Source organism: Vitis riparia, chromosome 10, assembly GCF_004353265.1.
Source record: "Vitis riparia cultivar Riparia Gloire de Montpellier isolate 1030 chromosome 10, EGFV_Vit.rip_1.0, whole genome shotgun sequence".
In the NCBI taxonomy this organism is placed as follows: Eukaryota; Viridiplantae; Streptophyta; class Magnoliopsida; order Vitales; family Vitaceae; genus Vitis; species Vitis riparia.
In genome coordinates, this window is record NC_048440.1 from 21,156,905 (window position 1) to 21,181,746 (window position 24,842).

The following is a 24,842-nucleotide window of genomic DNA, read 5'->3' on the forward strand; positions in this document are numbered from 1 at the left end:
AAAAATTAATTGTTCCATAAATTTGAATTTGTAATGAATTTGAGTAAATTTGTGGTGTGAATTTATAAGGAAACATATCCTAATTATTAGAATTGTTCTCATGTTGTGGGACATTCAACACTTTGATATTTGGGTCTTCATGGTTCTTATGTTGTGGGACATTTGGCACCCTAAGGTTTGGTTCTCCATGTAGATTTCTAAGGAATTAGTTATAAAATTTTCTTTGATTATCTAAAAAAAATATAATAATTACTAAAATTATTCTTATTGTTGGGACGTCATTTGTTTTTATTTTTGGCTCTGGCTAGCTGTACCACCGAACTGTGTCAGACTGGGGCACAACCGGAATGGGCCAGGACCAGAGTGGCCTCCCCAGGATTCGAACTTGGGTCCTGTAGGCCTTAAGGCTTAGGACGTTGCCCTCCTAGTACCATCTGAGCTACTCACATCCGGAATTCTGGCCGGCCGACGTTCCACCTTCTCCTGATATCTCATATCGGGCGCCTGACGCCGAATGGGAGAGGAGGGCGATTCAACTTCCCCGGTCAGACATATCCGGATCCTCTGATAGTGCTTACCCGGAGAGCATTCGCAGCCGACAATTCAGATTCCCCGAATAGCTTGGCTAGTCAAACACTCACGATTCGTCGGATCCATTTCCGCCCACAATCAAAAAGCAAACTCTGATAATACTGACGACCAAGTCTCCTGAACTGTCACTCATTTTTAATGCAAGATACGCTCGACAAGATATTCCCAAATCTTCTCAGAGTGCCTGATGCATCCCCGATATTTGAAGTCATAAATTGAGGCGACATCCGCCGCCTGAATACCCTCCTGACAGCCGCCACCTGGCACCAGAAATGTCATGATTGCTTTGCCACCCTATGAGCAGCAATCATGACGATGGGACCCGCTAGCACAGTAGGGCCATACTTTCTGACTCATATATAAACTCTAAGGAGACTCTCAGGAAGGTAAGCATCCTTGACGAAAATCACGGAGCAACACTCCTAGAGGCAAACTCTATTTTCCAACAACTTCCAAAAGACTAACTTAATCATCGGAGGGTGTGTCCGGACAACCCATCCGGACATCTTTTTGTAGGAGGAAGGAGGAATTACTACTACGCGTTGATCGAGATTCCGTTACTGGTGACTACTATTGTAGCAGGGGAATTTTGTCATCAACACTTATCCTATAAATTTAATTGTGGTCCATAAATTTGAAAAAAAGAAAAAAAATAGGGGAAAATAGAATTTGGTGGTATCTAAGATTTACATTTTTTTTTTCTTTTTTGCACTAAAAAAATTATTTTAATTTTTTTTTATCTTGTTGAATAGAAAAGGTGAACCTTTCACTTTTCTTTTATCTCTTTTCAAACTTTTAGCTTTATAACAATATCAAATCCAATTTATCATATAAAATTAAATTAAATTCATTTTTAAAAAAATTACATAACTCTTGTGTGATAAACAAATTAAATTATCTTAATTTTGTGCAATTTGGATAAAAATAAATAAATTAATTGTAAATGAGCAAAGTTGTTATAAATTGAATTTGATTAAAATAGATTTTATTTTTATCAACTTAGAAAACTTTTAACATTTTTTAATAACAAAGCATAATTAGAAACTCTAATTACTAATTACATAAGCAATCATTAAAAAAATTATTGTCTTAATAAATTCTTATAGTTTAGTATATTTGGAAATATTTAAAATTATTTTTTTTTTCAAATATTTTTATTTTAATTATATAAAAATAACAAATAATGCAATAATTCATTTTATAGATGTTTTCAATGTGTAAAAAATAAATAGATTTAATCCTTCGTCCTTAAAAAGAGTATTAAGACATTAACAAAAAACAAATAATTTTATACTTAATAATATCAATTAAGAATAATCATTTTTATCCCAAGGCTTCTCCTAATCATGTTTTTTTTATAACAAATCATGGTTAAATTGGTAATCATTTTGAATTTAAAAAGAATTTCATGTGTTTGTTTGGAAATTCATCAAATGACCCAATAGATGCAAGATCAAGACAATTGAAAGACTTTTAATCATAAGAAACATATGTAAGATGAATGCATGAGTGCATTTAGAATTTTCATATATTTTCATATATCTTTAAAAACTCAGTTTATGCATTAAAGTTACTTTTCCATCAAAACCCGAGTTTTATCAAATCAACCTTGGACAAATTATTTCAAAATTGACATATTAATTTACCTAAAGACCTTGTCTAAGTGTTAGAAGTAAAAAGAATAGAAAAATATAGGTTTTTGGGCCAAAAATGGTGAACCGATCGAGGTACTGACCAACCGACTCAATCGATTAAGGAACTAGTCGATCGATTATACCTTCTTGGTCGAGGTCCGCTTGAGATATGAAAAAAATATTATCTCTCTTCCGATAGTCTTACATTCCTAGTCCAGGTCCGATCGAGTTTCGATCAAAGATCAGTAAGTTCAGTCGAGTTCCGATCAAAGACCAGTCGAAGTCCGATTGAGTTTCGATCAAGAACCGATTGAGACCTAATGATCACCTATCATGTATTTATTGTCCAACAATTAGTCAACCCTCAGCTTAACCAATCGATGATGTTTTTTGGCATTTTGGCTTCTAAGGCTAGAAACCTATAAATTGATAGCCCCACTTCATTTATGAGTATAAGAACATTTGCATTTATTTGTTTACCTATTCTTTATTGCCTCAAAAACTCTCATTCTTTTCTTGGTGCATTAAATTTCCATTTGCATATTCTTTAGTGTACTATTGTGATTCTTCCTAGTATTTAAGTTGTATTTGAGCCTTTAAATACTTGAAAGGATTATATAAGAGCCTATTGGAGCTTGAATCCAAGTGTAAAGGTATTGGAAGTTTGGTTGAAGTTTCAAATATAGTGAAACTCTCATTTGGTTAGAAGCTTGAGAATAGTGGGCGTAAGCAATGGGTGTCAAACCACTATAAAATGGGTGTTGAACCACTATAAATTGCAAATGCACAAGTTAGGATTGCACATTTTTTTTTGTTAATGCATCAAAACAATTATCCATAAGTTTTTAATTGGTTTTATACTTTTAGAATTTGAATGAAAATCATTTTAAGGATGGGAAGTAGGCTACCTAGCCTAAGAGATAACCTTGGACTTTAAGCTTTTCATAAATATCTTTTTAGACTATGTTTTGGCTTTTTGAAAATTTAAAGGAAAATGAAAGGAAAAAAAAAAAGTAGGTGAAAAGAAAAAATGAAGAAAAAGAAAAAATAAATTTAAAATTAATAAATCATTTGGTATGGCACTTCAAAATTTATTCAACTTATTTTAACTTTTTGTTATAAATATTAAATAATTTAAAAAGATATAAATTTCTAATTAATTTTAATTATATGATTTTTTTTTTTATATTTTTCATAGAACAAGAGAAAATCATTTTTTTCTAATATTGTTTTTCTTTCCTTAGTATTTTCCAAAAGTCAAACATCACCTTAAGGATTGCTAAAAATATTTTCCACTTAACCAAGGTGATCTCAAACCTTGAAAAAATATAAATATCCATTAAGATTTTGTTAAAATATAATTTACATTTATGAGTCACTTAAAAAATGACTTAGTCCCAAATATTGGGTTAGAGCTTATGCGAATAACCAAACAATTATCCAATTGTCAAACGGATGATTAGGTGGTCATCTAATTGTCATGAGGACATTAAGACAATTGTCAACTTCCTTCTTTTCTATAGTTTTAACTATTGGAATTTATGTGGATAACCATGTGGTCGTCTGTTTTTGACAACGTGGACAACTAGGTGAAAGTTCACATTTGTCTTTTAGCCTCCAAGGACTTTCTACAACTCATTAAAATGCTTCAACATTAGTATCTACATGATCATGCAAACGTTGGGTTTTGGTATACTTATTTTTTATGACTAGTTTAACTTTTTTTTTTATTTTAATATGAAGATTCTATTCCTTATTTACCATAAAAAGAAAAGTTCTAAATAATTGTTCAATCATCTTTTAAGTCTTATGGAAAATATTTCGAGTGCGTTAAGTTTAAACTTTTATTTTATTTTTAGTATATCTCTTAATCCTAGTTTTTTTTATATTCTTTGAAAAAAAATTTGTAAATTAGGAATTTATGTAGAGAAATTTATTTGTTGTAAACTTTATGAGGTGAGCTCTAGTATGAAGTATCCCTTGAGAGAAAAATCTAAAAGTCTGTTTGGTAATAATTTTACAAAGTATTTTTAATATTTTTAATATTTTTTAAAAAAAATCATTCAAGTGTTAGAAAAACTAAAAACGTTTCTTGAGATCGCTACCAAACTCATTATAAGTGTGAGATTTCACTTAATGTTAACCAATTGTAAAGTATAATTAGTGTTTGCCAAGTGTAAGGTATTACTTGAGAATTTCAAAAGTGCTCAAGGAAAATTGTAAAGAGCTAATTAGTGGAAATTTTGAATTTAAATGTTAAATTGCTTCTTTTTTTTTCATATGCTTCTTTTGTTCAAAAATTTCGGAATACAATTGAATATAAATTCTTTAACATTTGTAAGTTCAAAACTTTTTCTTTAACAAATTCTAAAACCCTAATCAATTTCACTTGAATAGATTAGTCTCCTATTCTCACCTTTTCTCACTTATTATCTCATTATCTTTTTCTTCATTGAAAAGTTTCACGCATATTTTAATTTAAATTTATAAAAATAAATTTAATTTAAATATGTAGTGAGTATATGGTAAACTAACTTAATAACTTTAACTTACTTAATAACTTAATTTAAGTTAAATAAATTAAGTATGTTTGGTAAAATAACTTAATGGTATGTCTTAAAATAAAAAAATAACTTTAAGTAATAAATAAAAATAATTTATTTATTTTTAAATTCACATTTTTATTTTAACATTTTATTTTCATTTGTCATAATTACATTTACAATCTCTTTTACTACACCTTCATTATTATTTGATTTTCTTTACTTTTCTTATAATTTGTAATAATAAATATGTCAATTTGATGATTTAAAATAAATTTTAAGTTAATTTTATCAAACAACATTAATATTTAAAATATGAATTAAGTAATAAATGTTAAGTTAATAATTTAAATATACTTTAATTTAAAATCAATTTAATTCATTAAATGATAAGTATTAAATTTGATGGAACACCCCATCACCTATTACTTTTTTTTCACTTAAATTAAATAAATATCAAATTTCAAATATCCCGTTCTTAAAACCCATTCCTTCGAGCCCTCAATTTTGAAAGAAAATAAAATAAAATAAAAACCTCAAATAATTTAATAATTCCATGCTCCATATTAAATAAAAAAAGCCTTAATCTCCTACTCACATAAAAGCAAACGCTCTTGAGTATTCTCCAAGTCTCCAAATTCAATGGTCTCTCTGGTCAATGAATTCTCTTCTTTGAAATTTCCACGCTACAAACAAGACCGCAGAGCAATCGTCATGGCTAACGTCAGTTACGTCACCCCTCACATACTTTCTTTTTCAATTCGTGCTGAATCCCATCCCATCCCTTCCAAAAGTTGAATTGATTGATCTCAATATAAATACATATGTAACCCAGCTTCCGTAACTTGAACTCAATCCTTTTGTTCTTCATCAACCTTCCTACAAGCTCTGTATCATCAACAACAGCCATTGAAAACAATGGCAGCTTGTGTCCACAACTCAAGGACTAGCACTGAAGCTGCAGCTTCTCCATTTTCTCAAGACTCGGCAGATCATCAATGCCAGATAAGAAATTCTCCATGGTTTGCCAAAAAATGCAAACCCAGTTTCCAAAATCTTTTTTCATGCGACCCCATTAAGAGGGTTCGCCTGCAAGCCGATAAAGAAGATGATGTTCTGTGGCTGAAGATCAGAGAGCAAGCTCTATGTGATATGGAGCAAGAGCCCATCTTGTCCAAGTACTATTGTTCTTCAATACTACAGCATGATTCACTAGAAAGCGCCTTGTCGAATGAGCTAGCGGCTAAACTCAGCAATACAGATCTTCCCAGAAGCACCCTCATGGAGGTTTTCGCAGGAGTGTTGGCAGAGGATGAGGAGGTCAGGAGAGCCATTAGAGCTGACCTCAAAGCTGTGAAAGAGCGAGACCCTGCCTGCATAAGCTATGCGCATTGCTTCTTGAACTTCAAAGGCTTTCTGGCATGCCAAGCTCATAGGGTGGCGCATAAGCTCTGGTCACAAGGCAGGATTGTGATGGCTCTGCTGATCCAAAGCCGGGTATCCGAGGTCTTCGCGGTGGATATCCATCCTGGGGCCAAGCTGGGACATGGGGTAGTACTGGATCATGCCACCGGAATTGTCATCGGAGAGACGGCGGTGATAGGAGACAATGTCACAATCTTGCATAATGTGACACTGGGTGGCACAGGGAAGGTGAATGGGGATAGGCACCCTAAGGTTGGTGATGGGGTTTTGATAGGTGCAGGGACTAAAGTCTTGGGCAGCATTAGGGTTGGTGATAGGGCTAAGATTGGAGCAGGGTCAGTGGTTTTAAAAGAAGTGCCTCCAGAGACTACTAGTGTTGGGAACCCAGCTAGATTGGTTGGCCTTAAATCCTAAACACTAAACCTTAATGTTAACGGCAAGTTGGACGGTTAAAGTCCTTGAGTTTCAGCATTGATTATATCACTATATTGTATTGAATCCTCGGCTGTTGTTAGTACTTATAAAGCCCTTTTTCATATTGGATCGTTTCTATGTTTATTGATTAAAATTCTATAAATTTTACACCCCAGAGGAGAGAAAAATGGCAGTTTATGGCAACTTCTTCGGGTTGGTTTTTCTTTTCTTTCACCTTTAAGGAACAGAGGACTTTAGAGGTCACTTATGAGGAGAAAACCAAGTGAGTCACATCCACAGACGAGAACACAAATCAGGCTTATCTAGTTTAAGGAGGATATCACAATTCCTTCGGCTGAGTAACCAAATTTTGAAGAGCTTTCAGAAACCATGCAATCTAATCCATGTTTAAAGAAGCTGGTTTTGCAAGCAAAGCAGCAAAACATGTGCATGTAAATTGCGCTCTCAAGTGTCTGGAAATGGCAGCAACAAACAGTTTGGAAGATCCAGAAATACATGACTCATTAGTTGAGGGAACTAAAAGATTGGGTGATCTGGGGAACCAGCCTGATTCATTAATGAAAATTCCTGATGACTTTCCTAATCTGCAAGTGAAAGAAAAACACCAGCCCTGCTATAGATGGATTAAGAGTTCATAGCTGTATTAACCATGGGACACAATGTTCACGGTACTCTATTCTTGCATATGATAGAAGAAGGCAAAAATCATGTCATTGTAATTTATTCATTAAGTTAGGATATGATTCCAGCAATGGCGTAGAAGTTAACTACAATAAAACAGAGTTTCTCTCGGGTTATTATCCAGTGATTAACATATGCCCATAAGGCAAATAAGGTAATAATATTTTAAATGACAATTGGGTGAACTAATGCAAGTTTTAGTCACACAGATTCCAATTGCAACCTTGCGCACACAATGGGTTGAAAAAAAAAATGTATAGCTGGTAATAATTGGGTCTTGGGTCATAAGATTCGGAGGAAGTCAGACAACTTGCTTGTGTAGTAATCTGGTTGGATCTTGTTTGATGGATCTTGGAGAATAGCTTGTGTCGTTACACCTGCAACAGCAGCATTTTTATGAACACTAGCTAATGAATGAATTAGAACTGCTAATTAGGGGAACATCTGGACATTGTCCATGCAAGAGAAGCTGGAATAGCCAAGTGGAAAAAGTAGAGAAATTCTTGTACCAGAAAGAACAAGGAGAGTTTTGCAGCCAGCATTCTGTCCGAATAAAATATCAGTGTCTAATCTATCACCCACCATACACATTTTGGAGGTATTGATATGGTATCTGCAAAATAAATTAAGAAACAAGTATGAAGTTTTTGTAGGATACCACCATACATGGTTTAGCCATAGTCTCTCAACATTTGTGTATAAAACAGAGAATGCAATGATACTACCCAAAGGTCTATCTATGATTCTGTTTATTTCAGCTCTCCAACATACTGAAACACATTTTCTACCACTTCTAATAGTTGAAATCCTGTGGCTTTACTTTGATTTTTGAACTAGGTTTATACTAGTTTATAAGAATTATGATGACCAAACAAACACATTAGGGTTCAATACGAAGGTAGGCTCCATAGAAAGATCATGGAGTAGAATGAAATTATGTAGAATATTCAACTGGTGTTACTTACTTCTGTAGTAAAAAGTCCATCATAAAGGTTGACGGTTTTCCGACCACCATAGGCTTCTTCTCAGTTGAACTGGATATGGCACCAACCATACATCCTGCGCCTGAAAGCCAAAAAAATTATCACATGAAAATGTCAAGTAATCATTGAAATTGAGTTCAGTGAGTAAAGGGAAAAGAAAAAAGGAAGACCAGGCCACTCTTGTAAATCAGTCATATGTCCCACTGCATCAAGATTGGTAGCAATGAAAAGGCATCCTGGATTCTCACGAATGCAAAGTGTTCCATACCTGCAAGTTGAGATCTTGAATATTTTAAAACACACCTCAAAGCAATTAACAAACATAAAAATCTTAAATGCATTTATCCCAAGTGAAGCAATAGTAGTAAGGTTTGTAAAGGTTTTTTTTTTTTTTATAGATATAGGGAAACCTTTTATATGCAGGAAATTAAATTCTTTATCCCTATTCAGAAGTCCCATCCTCTATTCTCTAGAGCACCTAAGGTGCAGCAGATTTCCATTCATGATAATTCACCTAAGCAAATTCCACCTTTCAAAGGAAATAACCAATAAGAATAAAATAAGTATTGCAGCTAACTTTGTATATCAGGACTCCCAACCGACTGGCTCATCCAAGGTGTCCTCATATTGTTACGATCATTCTTGTGATTTTAAAGGAGAGAATCCAAGGGGATAATTTCAATTATGAGAATAACATCAGATTTTATGACAACGAACATTTGGGTGCTTAAGAAACAATATCTAGGTTCAGAGTGCTGAATCCTGTCCAAACCCCGCATTTCTAGTTGCATGAGACTAGCAAAACCCATGATCAGCTAGCAAGCAAATATTCCCACCTAGTGAGAAAGCTATGGTCATAAAAGTATTTTTTAAGCCAGATTATTAGAAATAGTTGAAATTTTTTTGGATAGTGGTGAAGACTTCTTTGAATGTTATAGGGTCAACAAAATCCACTGATGTTCAAGTGGAACTTGGAAGCCATTTATTGTGAAATCCCAGTCCTCCATTTTGCAGTCCATAGATACAAGATATAGCAAAGTAATGGGAAGAATAATCAAGATTTTCCTTAGCAAGGCGCCCTGTACTAGCCACCACGTTTTCAACTTGGTTCTCCTTGCTCACTAAACATTCAAGTTTATGACATGGAATACTGTATTCCTTAAGGTAACATGGAACAAAAGGGAGCAAGGGATCCAGGTTTCTTACTGAAGCTTGTAATAGTTAATATATGGGTCTATTCCAACAATGACTGCTCCAACCTGGAGACAAATTGCAACATATTTTAATCAAATGCAAAAGACAAGGTAAAATGCTCAAGAGGAATTGTGGGCAAGATGTTATCTTACACTCTTATCATGTTCAAAGAAGCAATTTGATTTCAGCTCTACTGTTTTTTTCCCATCCTCCTGCGATAAATTGTTGTTATCAGTTTTTTTGGGGAAAATGCATAAGGAAATGCTTTTATCCCTTCAGAGCATACTAGTGTGTAATTAATAAAGCAACATAGCAAGTATTCTCCAAATTTCCAAGAGTTTAAATTATATGAAGATTGTAATACCCCATCAGAAAAGTTCACTTCAGAAATACTGTTAAACATTTACACTATGCCACAGAGAAAAGGAAGACACAAAAATCTTAAATCTCTTTATAGTTGTCCCTTCCTGAAGACAAAAATAAACAAACAAACAAACAAACAAACAAAACAAAACAAACTTACTGGACCACCAAGGCCAGTAAAACCTGCAAGCTGCAGCTCTTCCAATATACCTTCTCCACCTATCACATAAACCTGCAAACAGCACAAAACAGGAGCTCGCCTCAAAAACAGGTAGTGACCACATCCACAACTTTTAACAATGATATGGTTCTAACTTTCTGGATTGCTATTATCATAATTATCATTGCCCACAACAGAGTCCATGACATTGTCGGTTTAAAATTTGGTGTGTTGTGTGAAGTTACAAAATTCCAATTTCATGGGTGATGGGCTGATGCAATCAAACTGAGGTGAAATTCAGGGCTGCAAAATTTATTGGTGCTGCAAATCTCACTTTTTTTATGATGTCATCATTTTCATTATCCAATCAGAGGACAGAACCACTCAAATGTCAAATTTTACAATCATCAAGGGCTTCAGTCACACAGTTGCCTACTCAGAATTCTCTAACCAACTCAGCAACTCTCCATGGAAAATCTTAACAATACATTTAGTCGAGAGAAACACCAACCTTTTTTTCTTGGGGAAAATCATTCACCTTCAAGAACATAGCAGCAGCAAAAGATGACGAGAATATCTCATCCTGGCAAAAGTTGCATTAGAGTTAAAAGGAAATGAAATTGTTTTCTGTTTTCAAGAACATAAAAGATGAAACTAATTCTTTAATACTTGCTTCCAAAAACATTTCGTAAAACCAACTCATATTTTAGAAGACACTAAATTCGAAAACAATTTTAAAAAGAACAAGCTCAATATGTTCCTTTTCCAAATCATTTCTGTAAAACCATTTCCATTTCCAAAAAAAAAACACCATGCTCTAATCATATTTCTTCACTTCTGGTTCCATAATGGAGCACACAAACCTCGCTCACTGCAATTCCTAATGAATTGAATTTTTCCGCATATTGCCGTCTAGACTTTGAGGAATTGTTGGTCACGAACACCAGCTTCTTCCCCTGTAACATCACAACAATTTCTTAAGTACAAACTGATTTTTTATTTTTTATTTTATAAAAAGAAGTCAGGAAAATAAAAACCTTGGATCGGAGCAGATCTAATGTCTCCGAAACGCCATCGATGAGCTTATCACCCTTCCAAATAACCCCTGACCACACAATCAAAATTAACCATCTAAAACAGCAAAAATAAATAAATAAACAAACAAGTAGAATAATTGGAATCGAATTGAATTGAATTGAAATAGAAATCATGAACAACCATCGCAATCGAAGAGAAAAGCCTCTGTGGAATCCAAAAGAAGCCTAGCGTTCTGAGGAGAGAGAAGCTCAGGGACTGCTTTCGCTGCTTCGCCATTGGCATTCATCGTTGCAGACCGAGCTAGGGTTTCCAGGTTTCCCTGAGCAGAGAGAGCACGCGGGAATATGCTTTCTCCGGCAAACAAAAAAACGCTAAAAGCAAACGTGGATTTAATTCTCCGTCACATGCTTTAATTTTTGATAAATTTATCAATACATAGCATCTCCAATTTGATTCCCCGATGACGTGTAATAATTTCAAACTCAACGTGGTATCAATCTAACGGCTATTCATAATTGGGATTGAGTGGAGTGGCGCACGGAGGCAATTTGAGGCGGCGGCCCTAACTCGGGTTCTGGACGTGCTCCCGGAGACGTAGCTGCCTTTGCCTCTCTCATGGCAGCGCTCCATTGACTCAAAGTGAACCGCATGACGTCCCCGCAATTCGAAGTGCTTCTTTCAAATATACTTTTTTTATTATATATATCTCAATCTCAAAAAAGTGGCTTACAACTTGCAAGATGGCTCTCTGTGAATTCTTATTTTAGTTTATATAAAAACTATTTTATATTTAACAAAGTTTTTTTTTATAATATCATTTATTCTAATTTAAATTAAAAATAGAAGAAAAGGTCGCTTTTGGGCAACAAGAATGGGCTTTAGGTGTTTTACATTGACCAAGCATTGCTTGAAAATTGTTAGGGCAAAGAATTATTATATACCATTAGTTAGTCAACAGAGGAATTATTATCGTATATGCTGGATAGAATGATAATACTAACTTTGGCAGCACGTTTGATGTGTGTATCGAGAGAAAAGAGTAAAAGAAGCAAACTTCTAATGATGAATCATGAATCTGATCTTTAGCTACAACCATGAATGTGGGTAGCTTTCACCTTTATAGTTTATTCCAATAAAAAGATTGTTTATTTTATTTTATATTTTATATTTTATATTTTCATGCCAATTAGTTTTAAAAGCTCTTACTTAAACTAAGGGGATGTTTGACTTTTTACTTTAATTTTAAATAAAATTTTAATATTTAATTTTCTAAAAGCTCTTACTTAAATTAAGGGGATGTTTGACTTTTTACTTTAATTTTAAATAAAATTTTAATATTTAATAAAATTAAATATTAGATTATTTATCTTTCTAGTATTTTATTTATATTAAATATTAAATAATAAGAAAAAATTAATATTTTATTTTTTATTTAAAAAAATTAGATATTTTAATTTTTTATTTAATAAAAAATTTATAATAAATTATGAGAAAATAAAAAAAAAATATCTAAATTTAAAAAACAAATTACTTTTCGTAAAAAGTAAAAAAACAAATACCACCTAAAATTTTTAAATAAAAAAACTATTTTACATGTAATAAAATTTTTATTTGTTAATATTACCCCTTTAAAAATTGTGTTTTATTTAAAGTTGTTTTTAAAATAGTTTTGTATTTTTAAAAATAAAAAATAATTAGATAATTTAGAAAATACATTATAAGCTTTTGGTAAAAAAAATAGTTTTTTAAGAATTTATTTATTTTTATAATGTTTTGGGTAGTAATTGAAAAAAAGAAAAGAAAATATTTAACAACTTTATATCATATATAAATACATAGTATTTTTTAAAAAAGTAAATAAATAAACTTATTTTATAATAAATTCTTAAATAGATTTGGTTTTTGAAAATAATTAATAATTAATTTTTAGAAAGTATTTTTAAAAATGTTTTCTTTAACTTTAGTTTATAAATTAAATAAAAAATAAAAATTTATCCCAATTTAATGTTAATATCCTTGGGTTTTTTTAAAATGTATTGAAATAAGATTTAAGAAGCCTTTGACACTAAATTAATAATAATTTATCATAATTTTTAATATTCAGGCATTGTTAATATCATCTTATCTACTTAATTAACGTCTTAAACATCTTAACTACCTTCTTAGTTGGTAAATAATTTAATTAAAAATATATAAATTGAATGAAATTAAAGAAAATGAAAATGAGGTGTGAATCCAATGATTTTTTATTTATTTTCAACGTTCTAGATTGATAAAAAATCATGATCGCAAAGAAACTCTTAAAGATTTTCTGACGGGTGAGAAAGTCTTAAGTCCCAATGGAGAAAATATTTTATGAATTTTGGAGAGTTCGATAATCAAACCAAATCCGGGAAAAAAAGTCAAAAGGTCCTAAACTATGTTACTGGCTGTTCCAACTTGTAATGTGGAAAGGGAGAGAGAAAAGTCTCTTTGCTTTCAAGCTCAAAACTCTCTATCCCTCTAGGGTAACGACTGTGTTCTCAAATCCAATTCCCATTTCCCAAATTTCGCTCTGATTACGCCTTTTTCCAATTTTGTCTCGCATTTTTCTGTTCCTTTCTCAGATATTTTTCTGTTTTTGATACCGTTTTTTCTTTTTGGTTCTAAAATTGGTCGTTGAATCCCTTTTCTTGCCTCGTCAGACGAGGCCCATCTAGGTTTTTTAAGCTCCAATCGAAGGATGGAATTTTGGGTTTCTTAGTCTGGAAGCTGGGTGTTTTGAATTTTTGAAATTCAGCTTCGTTTTTGGCCTCACGTTTGAGTGTCTGCGAAATGTTGTATCATGTATGTTCTTTCTTCATGATTATAACGGATTATTGTCGTCTTTCTTCCACTTCTGCAATGGCTTTGCTTTCTATCATAATTGGGAGGTTTTTGTAGCAAGAATATTCTACTTTTGAATGTTGGTTTTTTGATTGTTGAGGGAAACAACAAAACAAAGGGAGTTTTTGGATAACAGCTTCTAAAAATGAAGCTTGTGGTTAGGGTAATTGAAGCAAGAAATCTACCTGCAATGGATCTAAACGGGTTGAGTGATCCATACGTGAGGTTGCAGTTGGGAAGGAACAGGTTCAGGACTAAAGTGGTGAAGAAGAGCTTAAATCCATCATGGGATGAAGAATTCAGTTTCTGGGTTGAGGACTTGAGTGAAGATCTTGTTGTGTCTGTTTTGGATGAGGATAAGTACTTTAATGATGATTTCGTTGGCCAATTGAGAGTCCCAGTTTCCCGGGTTTTTGACGCTGAGGTTAAGTCTCTGGGCACTACCTGGTATAGCCTGCATCCCAAGAGTAAGAAGTCCAGGAGCAGGGATTGTGGTATGATATTGTAAATTTTTGAATAATTTAGTGTTACATGTAATTGGGCTGCTTTCTGTTTCTCTTGCATTTAATAGATCATTTCTGTCTTTATTCTTAAATTGGATTCTTGTGATATGATATTAATAAACATTAATTGTGGTATGCTTGCCTGTTTGATGCTACGACTTCAGTTTCATGGATTAATGTCAATACCCAGTTGTGATTTTCCTGCCAAAATGAGATTTGCTTCCCTTTTTTGATCTTAGAACTCAAGTTGTATGATGTATTGTCAATCCCCATTTGTGATTGTTGCTCTAAAAATGCTTGAAGTGATTTATATTTTACTGATTGAAGCTTTAACTTTGTTTTTCATAGGTGAAATTCTTCTCGATATATTTTTTTCTCAAAACAGTGGATTCATGCCCTTGCATTCTGATGATGACCATGTACCACCCTTGAGGAAGCATCCAGATGTTACAATTGAATCTCCTTCAAGGTCTTTCAATGGAAGCTCAAGGTCGTCTTCTCCAATGCCTTCTGGGATGAGAATGGAAGATATTGGCTCCAAGGAAGAGAAGTTAAATGCTCAAAAAACCATTGCAGGTCGAATTGCTCAAATTTTTGTTAAAAATGGGGATCTGGCATCCTGCACCTCTGGTGGAAGCATTGACTCATCAGAGCTATCTGAAACTTCCATACCTGAGGTTTATGAGAACAAGCTGGAGGAGCAATCCTCTTCTTGCAATTTTGAAGAGTCAATGAAAAGAATGGAATCGACAGATCAAGGAAATGAATGTCTGAGCAATTTACCAGGAGGAGTACTTCTAGACCAGTTGTATGTGGTTGCATCCTCAGAACTTAATTCCTTGCTCTTTGCACCTGATTCGAATTTTCCCAGAGCTTTAGCAGACCTGCAAGGAACAACAGAGCTGCAACAAGGACCTTGGGTATTTGAGAATGGTGGTGATAGCTTGAAAAGAGTGGTTACTTACATTAAGGCTGCAAGTAAATTAATAAAAGCTGTGAAAGCCACAGAGGATCAAACTTATCTAAAAGCTGATGGGAAGGTTTTTGCTGTTTTAGCTAGTGTAAGCACTCCAGATGTTATGTATGGAAGCACTTTTAAGGTGGAGGTGCTATACTGCATAACACCTGGGCCAGAGATGCCATCAGGAGAACAATCTTCGCGGTTGGTAATATCCTGGCGGATGAACTTTAGTCAGAACACTATGATGAAAAGTATGATAGAGGGTGGAGCTAGGCAGGGCCTGAAAGACAGTTACGCTCAGTATGAAAATTTATTAGCTCAGAATGTTAAGCCAGTTGATCCAAAGGATGCGGGGTCCAACAAGGAACAGGTTTTGGCTTCATTGCAAGCGGAGCCCCAGTCAGACTGGAAGCTGGCAGTTCAGTATTTTGTGAACATTACTGTGGTTTCCACAATTTTTGCAGTATTATATGTGTCTACCCACATCTGGATTGCCACGCCTAGCCCAATTCAAGGACTTGAGTTTGTTGGGCTAGACTTGCCAGATTCAATTGGTGAAGTGATTGTGTGCATCCTCCTGGTTATTCAAGGTGAGCGAGTGCTGAAGATGATAGCACGGTTCATGCAGGCCAGAGCACAAAAAGGTAATATTCCTAGTTCAATAGTTGTTAGTCTATGACTAACAATGTGGGGAATGAACTGGCTGACTTTCTAAATTTAATTGGTGCTAATCGACACACAATGCCTGTTCTTTTCATGCATCCTGATTTCTGCTGGAAAGGTGCATGCTTTTTCCTTTTTCCTTGGGTGCTTCTGCATTTTATTTTTTTAATGATAGTCTTTTTCTTTAATAGAAGTCACCATGGTTTGAATTGGCTTGGTCTGGATCAACTTCCATAAAAAAAATATTGCCATATTATTTTCTCAAATCTGTTATTTTATTGGTTTTTTCTTTTTGTTGGTTTAAAAATTTGACTCTTTTAATTGTTTTCAATTTTAGGCAGTGATCATGGAGTCAAAGCACAAGGAGATGGGTGGCTGCTAACTGTTGCCTTGATTGAAGGCAGTAATTTAGCAGCTGTTGACTCAAGTGGATTCTCTGATCCATATGTGGTTTTTACTACTAACGGAAAAACTAGAACCAGCTCAATTAAGTTTCAGAAATCTGACCCTCTGTGGAATGGTGAATTTCATCACATTCTATGCTTACTTTATATATTCTCAGTATGTCATTTGGGGCTGCATTTTTATTGGTTTAGAACAGCTAGATAATAAACTTGATAAATTTTATCTTATATATATTGTGAGCATTTTGTTTGATTGATTTTGTTGTTGGAACCGTCTTGGGCTTGCAGAGATATTTGAATTTGATGCAATGGATGAGCCTCCATCTATGCTGGATGTGGAAGTTTTGGATTTTGATGGACCTTTTGATGAAGCTACATCACTGGGCCATGCTGAAATCAACTTTGTGAAAACCAACTTGTCAGATCTAGCTGATGTTTGGATTCCTCTTCAGGGAAAGTTGGCCCAGGCGTGTCAGTCTAAGCTACACTTAAGAATCTTCTTGAACAATACCAGAGGTAACAATGTTGTCAGGGAGTATCTAACTAAGATGGAGAAGGAGGTGGGGAAGAAGGTAAATGACTAGCTTTTATGGTCTTAAATTCACTTTGTGAGGGGACTATGTTTATGTGTTCTGACTTTCTTGTCTGATTTACTTGCTCATTATTTCCTGATGACATTGTATGCAGATAAACTTGAGGTCTCCTCAAACAAATTCGGCATTTCAGAAACTCTTTGGACTTCCACCAGAGGAATTTCTCATCAATGATTTTACTTGTCACTTGAAACGCAAAATGCCCATGCAGGTGTTGTTTCATTTAATGTTATGCTATCTTATATTGGAATGCTCAAAATGGGAGCTTTGCTCTTATTTAACAATTTAATTCTCAATATGATGAAACTTTTAAGATCATTTAATTCTCAAGAAAATGAGGGAAAATGTTAGGTTTATACTAATCCAACCTAAGGTAATCACCCAAAGGGGTGGGGTGGTTTGAATTGGTTGATGGTTACATTTTACAATTGAATTTAGTGAGTCACTTTTTACAATTTTTACCAGTATGAATGCAAGTGACAATTCAAGCAATAATCCACTCCTCTCTTTAATCCCAAGCTCGAGGTTCCACTATACCAAGGCTTCTAAATCAAGCCTTCAAACTTTACATTTAGATTCTTGGTTGCAAGGGACCTCTAACAATCCTCAAGAGTTACCTCACTCTTTAACAATTCTTCAAGTGATATTCCTCACTTGAGAATTCCTATATGATACATCACACTTAGATTCTTTTCTCACAAGAATACAACAAATAAATTTATTGAATCAAATTCCTAGTTTATACTTTTAGCTTAAGGAATACAAATGAAACTAGGATTAATGGTGCACTAAATGATTATGCAAGATTTTGGCCCAAGTTACACTCAAAAGTACTTTTGCACTAAATAGTATTCAGTATATGGTCATTCCAAGATCATAAATGAGCTTTAAGAAGCCTTTATATAGCAATTGGAGACAAACTAGCCATTAAAGGCAACTAGCCATTATTGGCAGGTGGAGCTACACAACCAGTCGAAAGCCTCCACAACTCACTACTATGGATCAACTTGGGAAGCACTTGCACCCCATGAGGGCATTATCGGTCGATTGTATGGTTGACTATTGCCCTTGGTCCTTGTTTCCTTTTGCTATATTTTTCAAGTTTTAGCACAAAGTTTGTAAGATCCTTGATAAAGTTTGTGATTGAAAACCTTATTTAGTTCGGAGAGACTTCAAGAGCATCCAATTTTCAAAACTTTTGAGATAAATACTTCAAAATGATATTTCTCATGAAAAGTTTGATTAAGTCCATCTAAAATAATATTAGGAGTGCTTAGGAAAAAATGAAATGCCTACATGTCCTCCTATTTAGTTTAACTATAATCTTACATAAAAATATTCTAAAGATAAACTTGGTGAACCTTCTTGAAGCACACCTTGATCCCCTTAATCTTGATTGGTCCTTGTAGCCTTTTTTTATTGCTTTGAGGAAATCTTCTTGCCTATCACATTTAATATAAACCATTAAGTCCAAACCTTGTTTTGTTATCATCAAAACATGGGATTAACCAAACCTTTTTCTAATAATCTCCTCCTTTTTTATGATGATAAAACCTCCCCCTCGATATATGCTCTTTTTGATTTAAATGATTTCAAGTCTAAGAACTTTTAGAAGTATATTAAGAGTGCTAAAAAATAATATAATTAGTAAAAACAACATAAAGGGCACTAAGCAATCGAGAAAATATGAAGATGCTTGCATGTGTATGATCATTTTAGTTCATGACATCAACATTGTTATGATTGCTAACATATCATGGTTAAAACACTTCTTTTCCAATATAGCAACCTCATACTCTTCCTTCCCCTTTGTATCATCAACAAAAAGACTCAAGTAAGCATAATGATAAAGGAGACATTACTAGATCCTAAAAAGATGCCATTTAGATAAATTTGAACAATAAATGTTTTATCAATATCACAAGAAAAATATGCAATTTGAAATCATTTTTACTACTTCTCCCTTTTTTTCATTTGAAATCCATTTCCAAGAAATAATTTGCTCAACCTTTTATACTAAGCTCTTGGAGCTTGCTTTAAACTTAGAAATAACATTTTTCAATTTGAGTACATGATCTGAAAAAAATAAAGGGATGGGAGGTTTTCCAACATATTTACTGTCATAAAAATACACTTTTGCATCCATGAGATAAGATCTTAAAAAAGTCTTTATTTCATGCAAAAACATGAACCATTTCAATAGTTTCAAGACAATTTTAGAAGCAAGGTTTCCTTCATAGACTATATCTTCTTTTCGATTCAAACCTTGGTCTACTAACCTAGCCTCATTTCTAACATACTATTTCATCAAAATGATTTATCAATTTCTTTACATAGCCACACTTCAAAAATCCTTAATCTTTGCTTGATGAGAAAATAGAATAAATACCAGGATTTAAAAGCGCGCTTCAAGAAGGTTCCTCAAGTTTATCTTTAGGATATTTGTTTGTAAGATTGTGGGTACACTAAATTAGGATGACATGCATGCATTCAAATTTTTCTAAGCTCTCGTAATATTACTTTAGATGACCTAACCAAACTTTTAATGGAAAATATTATTTTAAAGTATCCATCTCAAAAATTTTGAAAACTGGATGGTCTTGACGTTTCTCTCAACTTAAAAAGGTTTTCAAACACAAATTTTATCAAGGGCCTTAAAGACTTGAAAAATAGAGCAAAATGAGTTAAAAACCAAGAGGGGTCAACCATGTGGTCAATCGGACGGTTGAATGGTAGTGCCCTCATGGAATGTTTCTCAAGTTAGTACATGTTAGTGAGTTGTAGAAATTTACCAATTCAATAGGGTGGCTGACCGGTTGTGTAGCTTTGTCTTCCAACGGTCACTTGCAAATGCATTAGTTGTATAACGACTAGCAAGGTGGTTGAATTGGTGGTTGACCGGACCAACAACTAGTTTGCCTCCAATTCCTATATAAAGGCTTCTTAACTCTCATTTATGAGCTTGGAATGACCTTGCGTTAAACATCATATTGTGAGTGTGTTTTGAGTGCACCTTGAGCCAAAATTTTGAAAGACCTTCTCAAATTGCACTTTGATCTCCTTGATCTTGATGATATATTTTTCTTGGTTTCCTCTTTAGCTCCATGTAACTTTTTCTTGATTGCTCCAAGGAAATCCTCTTGTTTATCACGCTTAACCAAAGCTTAGGCTAACAGAAAACATTGTTCTTTCACTTCTTTCTCCCTGAGAACCAAATGGAGGGTTAATGATCATGCAGTTTTTCTTTTACCTATTTTCTTCCTTAAAGCTGTCTTTGGAGAAATTAGATATGGATATTTTTGCCCTCTTACAGGTTTAAATATTGAATGCTCTTTACATTTGACCTCACTTGTTCTCATGCAGGGACGGTTGTTTATGTCTGCAAGAATAATTGGGTTCCATGCAAATTTATTTGGCCATAAAACAAAGTTCTTTTTCCTCTGGGAGGACATAGATGACATTCAATTTGAAACTGCTACGTTGTCATCGATGGGCAGTCCAATCATTGTCATGACACTCCGGAAAGGCAGAGGTATGGATGCAAGGCATGGCGCAAAATCACAGGATGCACAAGGGAGGCTGAAGTTCCATTTCCACTCTTTTGTCTCTTTCAATGTAGCACAAAGGTAATTGACAACATGATAGAATACCACCACCTTTTCCTATTGCATTGAGATTTTCCTGGTTTCTATTAATTCCTTTTATTTTATTTCTTAAAATTATTATTTGAATGGTTAGTCCAAAACAGAAAGCCTGGATAATTCAGTTTTCAAAAATTGCATTTTCAACGGAGAACTGAAACACTTGAAGAAACAAGTTTGATTGCTTTGTTCAGGTTAACATCATCATTTAGACAAATCCATACTATGGCATCTCCCATTGTTGTCGACTACAGTTCTGGAAAATGAATCATTACTGACCTTCTGAGTATCCGCAATCACCCAAAACCTCACAAACATATTATAAGCAATGTCTATAAAGGATTGGGATATACCCATGTTAAAACATTTATTTTTAGGCCTCTTTCTCTCACATACACAATCACACATGCTGCAATGAATGCCTTAAAAATATTAACTGGTGTCAGAATCATCTTGAAATAATCAAAATAGGTTCAAGTACCAATTGATGCATGCTTAATTGGTAAGAGTAGTGAAATAATAATGGATTGGAATTTGAAGCCCCTATCAGTGAAGGATGCATTAAGTAGAAAGAAAAAGATAAAAATGGTAACAGTACTACTTTTGACCGAACTTGTCATGCATGCTGAACGTAGGACAATTATGGCTTTATGGAAGGCAAGATCCTTGAGTCCTGAGCAGAAGGTGCGGATAGTTGAAGAGTCCGAATCCAAAAGCCTTCAAACTGAAGAGACTGGATCCTTTTTGGGGCTTGAAGACGTCTGCATGCCAGAGGTTTATAGTTCTGTTCTTTCTCTTCCTGTGAGTCTCTCTCTCTCTCTTTCTTCCCCCACATGTATATGTGTGGATTGTATGGCAGACATACATATGCTTCTGTGAGGATCCGTTGATTCATGGGTCCCATCTATCTAAACTCCTCAGTTGAAGAGATCCACCATTCTCCATCAAACCTTGCATATAGCACTTCTTGATGATGTAACACTTTGGGATGTGTTCCCTCTGTATACGTGGGGATGTTGGCATGCCACACATTCATGTACACAAATTTATATATGTTTGTTTCAGTTTGCATATTATGGAATGCATCTATCAACATCTGACAAAGAGAATTATATTATTGTCCACTTCACTTCAGGCAAATTTCTGCGTGGAGTTATTTGGTGGGGGTGAATTGGAATATAGGGTTATGCAGAAAGCAGGTTGTCTTAACTACTCTTTAACTCCATGGGAGTTGGATAAGGACGGTATATATGTGAGGCAAATTTGCTACAAATTTGATAAGTGTGTTTCCCGTTATAGAGGAGAAGCAGTGAGTACCCAGCAAAGATCTCTCCTTCCTGATAGAAATGGTTGGGTTATTGAAGAAGTCCTGACTCTCCATGGGGTTCCACTTGGTGACCATTTCAATGTATGAGCTCCAACTATAAATACCTGGTATATACTTTTGATTCGAATGCTTTTCTGCTCATAACTCACCAACATCTTTTTCATCATTGCAGCTTCATTTTAGATATCAAATTGAACATGCACCATCAAAAGGTGAGGCATGTCTTATCCGAGTATATTTTGGAATTGCATGGCTGAAAGGCACAAGACATCAAAAAAGGATCTCAAAGAACATCCACTCAAATCTGCAAGACCGGCTGAAGTTGATGGTGGGTGAAGTTGAAAAGGAATTTTTAACTGGAAAGTAGATGGTTCTGCTGCATCAGTCTGTCAACTTCACAAACATAGTCGGAGAGAACTGATCTGAGGCTGCCTCACATTATGCAGATATGAGTTACTTCATGACATGATTTTGCCACACCTTCTAACCTCGGGTTTGTGTAGTTGTTGTAGCATATAGTTTGTGTCAATCAATTCCAAGTTTCCAACTCAGTCTTCATCTCAGGCCGACGTATCCGCTGGCGGGTCCTCTACTAGGGGCTTTGGAGTCTGGATCCAAACCCATCTCCCCTTGATTTGATTCTTTCTATACCAGTGGCGAGATCAAAAACCCTTCTCTGGGTGGGTCTCACAATGGTTGCAATCTTGATATATATGTGTATCTGTGGAAGCATATGTTCTTTTATAGGTCTAATCGAAAACCAGTCTACTACTTTGTGGTCAGTTGGTATGCCACTGCCAGAAATCTGTTCAAATGTTTGCTAAAATATATGTATCATGCAACTATTTTATATATGCCTCGTTACTTCGGGTTCCATTTAGATCTTGATTTGTAGGAAAGAAAACAAAAGAAATAATGGAAGAAAGTAAAGGAGAAGGTAAGAAAAAGAAAAAAAAAATGTGGCTATATTTGGTTGTCTAAAAATTTGAGGAAAAATGTAAGGGAAAGAAAATAGAGATGAAAAATAGAAAAAATATAAAATAGATTTAAAGTTAATAAATTATTTTGATATGTTAATATAAAATAATTAAAAAATACATAAGTTTTTACTTAAGTTTTATTATATTTGATTTTTTTTTTTTATAGTTTTCATAAGGTAATTAAATATGAGAAAATTATTTTTCTCAAATTATATTTGATTCATTTAAAGTATTAAAGAAATAAAAAAATATGAGAAAATAATTTTTTCATATTTAGTTTTACTATGAAAAATAGTAAAAATAGTTAAATATAATTAAAATTAATAAAAAAAATTTATACATTTTTAAAGTATTTAACTTTATAAGAAAGAGTTAAAATAAGTGAAATGAGTGTGAAGTAGAATATAAAAATAATTTATTAATTTTAAGTATATTTTTTATTTCCTTTTTATTTTTTTTTTCCTTTCAAATTTTTCCTCAAACTCCTCGGGAACTAAACACAACCTTAATGTTTTTTTTTTTTTTGTACTTTTCTAGAACTAAACATAACCTTAAAATTCTCATTCTTTAAGAAGTGAAAGTATTGAAAATGTGTAGGTATTTTTAATTATCTTACTTACAATCATAGCTCAAGTAGGCAATGATCTTAAAAATGTGATTTATATTGAAATTTAAAGTTTATAAAAATTTTAAAACCAACAAAAATCATTGTTTTTTTTTCTAAAGCATAGTTTGCAAACATTGTTAAAAATATAAGGTATTATTAGCCCAAAAGTTCTCATAATTATGTTTTGATAGTAACAAAAACATGGTTAAGTGAACTAACATGGAACCTCGAGTTCACCTAAAAGAGGTTTAGAGGATGAGAAGAAATGGAACCTTAAAAAAACAAGTATTATTTCAGAAATTGTGTAAGATGAATCTTTTGAGTGTACTTGTGATTAAATTGTTTTACATGCATTCATATATACGTTGTTTTTTTTTTTTTTTTTTTATAAAAATGACCTTAAATATTCACAATTGAATGAATACAACTCGCGCATCAAAACCCTAGGCTAAATTTTTTCAAAATTAATTTACAAAGGTTTTTAAATTGGTCGCCTATGGGTTAGGAAGCTTTGGACCAAAAAAAGAGAGAAGTTTTTGGGCTAGTTTTGGCTCAACCAAATAAGGTCCTCCCAAACCTGCCAAAGCGGTTCAATGGATTTTTTATTTATTTAATTATTGCTTAATTTGAATTGTTTTGGAAAAAGTTTTAATCTTCCAATTCATCTCCCTCTTATATGTTAATTAATTTAGCTTTATTTCACAGTTATTAATCATACACAATAAAAATATCCATACAAAGTAAAAATAAAAAGAAAGAAAAAAAATAGGTTTGAAGTTAAATCATTTTTCTTCTTCTTTCTTAAAAGTAAACAATCCATTCATTTAATTTATTTTTCATCGGTAAATAATTAAAAAATATACAAATTTATAATTAATTTTAATTTTTTTTTTTCGTATTTTCCATGATAAATCAAATATGAAAAGATTTATTTTCTTATATTTGATTCTAGAAAAATATAAAACAAATGAAAAATTAAATAAAATGGTTTTTTATTTCATATTTGATTTATTATATAATAGACAAAAGAAAATCAAATACCATTAAAATTAGTGACAAATATATATTTTAAATTATTTAATATTTATATAGTAAATAAAAAATAAGTTAAATAAGTTGGAGATAACCTAAAAAATAATTTTTTAACTTTAAATATAGTTTTATTTTTTTTATTTTTTTCTTCATATTTTTTATTTGAATTTTTCGAAAACCAAACATAGGATTAACAATTTTTCTATGTTATTAATAATT

General features: G+C 33.2%; 3 protein-coding genes across 4 annotated transcripts; 2 read left to right on the forward strand and 1 right to left on the reverse strand.

Annotated features, from left to right (window-relative positions):
* The first annotated feature begins 5,601 nt into the window (after positions 1–5,601).
* On the forward strand, positions 5,602–6,831 carry LOC117924064 (serine acetyltransferase 1, chloroplastic-like). Its single transcript, XM_034842617.1, has one exon. The coding sequence runs from the start codon at positions 5,687–5,689 to the stop codon at positions 6,605–6,607; it is 921 nt and encodes a 306-aa protein (XP_034698508.1). The 5' UTR covers positions 5,602–5,686; the 3' UTR covers positions 6,608–6,831.
* Positions 6,832–7,319: 488 nt separating this feature from the next.
* Positions 7,320–11,689, reverse strand: LOC117924063 (phosphoglycolate phosphatase 2). Its single transcript, XM_034842616.1, has 11 exons — positions 11,228–11,689; positions 11,047–11,114; positions 10,873–10,965; positions 10,521–10,592; positions 10,010–10,081; positions 9,639–9,698; positions 9,499–9,551; positions 8,463–8,560; positions 8,275–8,374; positions 7,819–7,922; positions 7,320–7,686 (listed from the first exon to the last, which is right to left on the reverse strand). Exons 1-11 carry the CDS (start codon positions 11,331–11,333, stop codon positions 7,592–7,594), a joined length of 921 nt encoding a protein of 306 aa, XP_034698507.1. The 5' UTR covers positions 11,334–11,689; the 3' UTR covers positions 7,320–7,591.
* A 1,788-nt stretch (positions 11,690–13,477) lies between these two features.
* On the forward strand, positions 13,478–22,877 carry LOC117923656 (C2 and GRAM domain-containing protein At1g03370). 2 transcript variants are annotated; one of them, XM_034842060.1, is made up of 9 exons: positions 13,478–14,406; positions 14,764–16,020; positions 16,377–16,559; positions 16,732–17,015; positions 17,131–17,247; positions 20,400–20,662; positions 21,313–21,478; positions 21,813–22,085; positions 22,177–22,877. In XM_034842060.1, exons 1-9 carry the CDS (start codon positions 14,058–14,060, stop codon positions 22,369–22,371), a joined length of 3,087 nt encoding a protein of 1,028 aa, XP_034697951.1. In that variant the 5' UTR covers positions 13,478–14,057; the 3' UTR covers positions 22,372–22,877. The 2 variants fall into 2 exon arrangements, with proteins under 2 accessions (XP_034697951.1, XP_034697952.1); XM_034842061.1 differs by having other exon boundaries at positions 21,313–21,451.
* Positions 22,878–24,842: the final 1,965 nt, after the last annotated feature.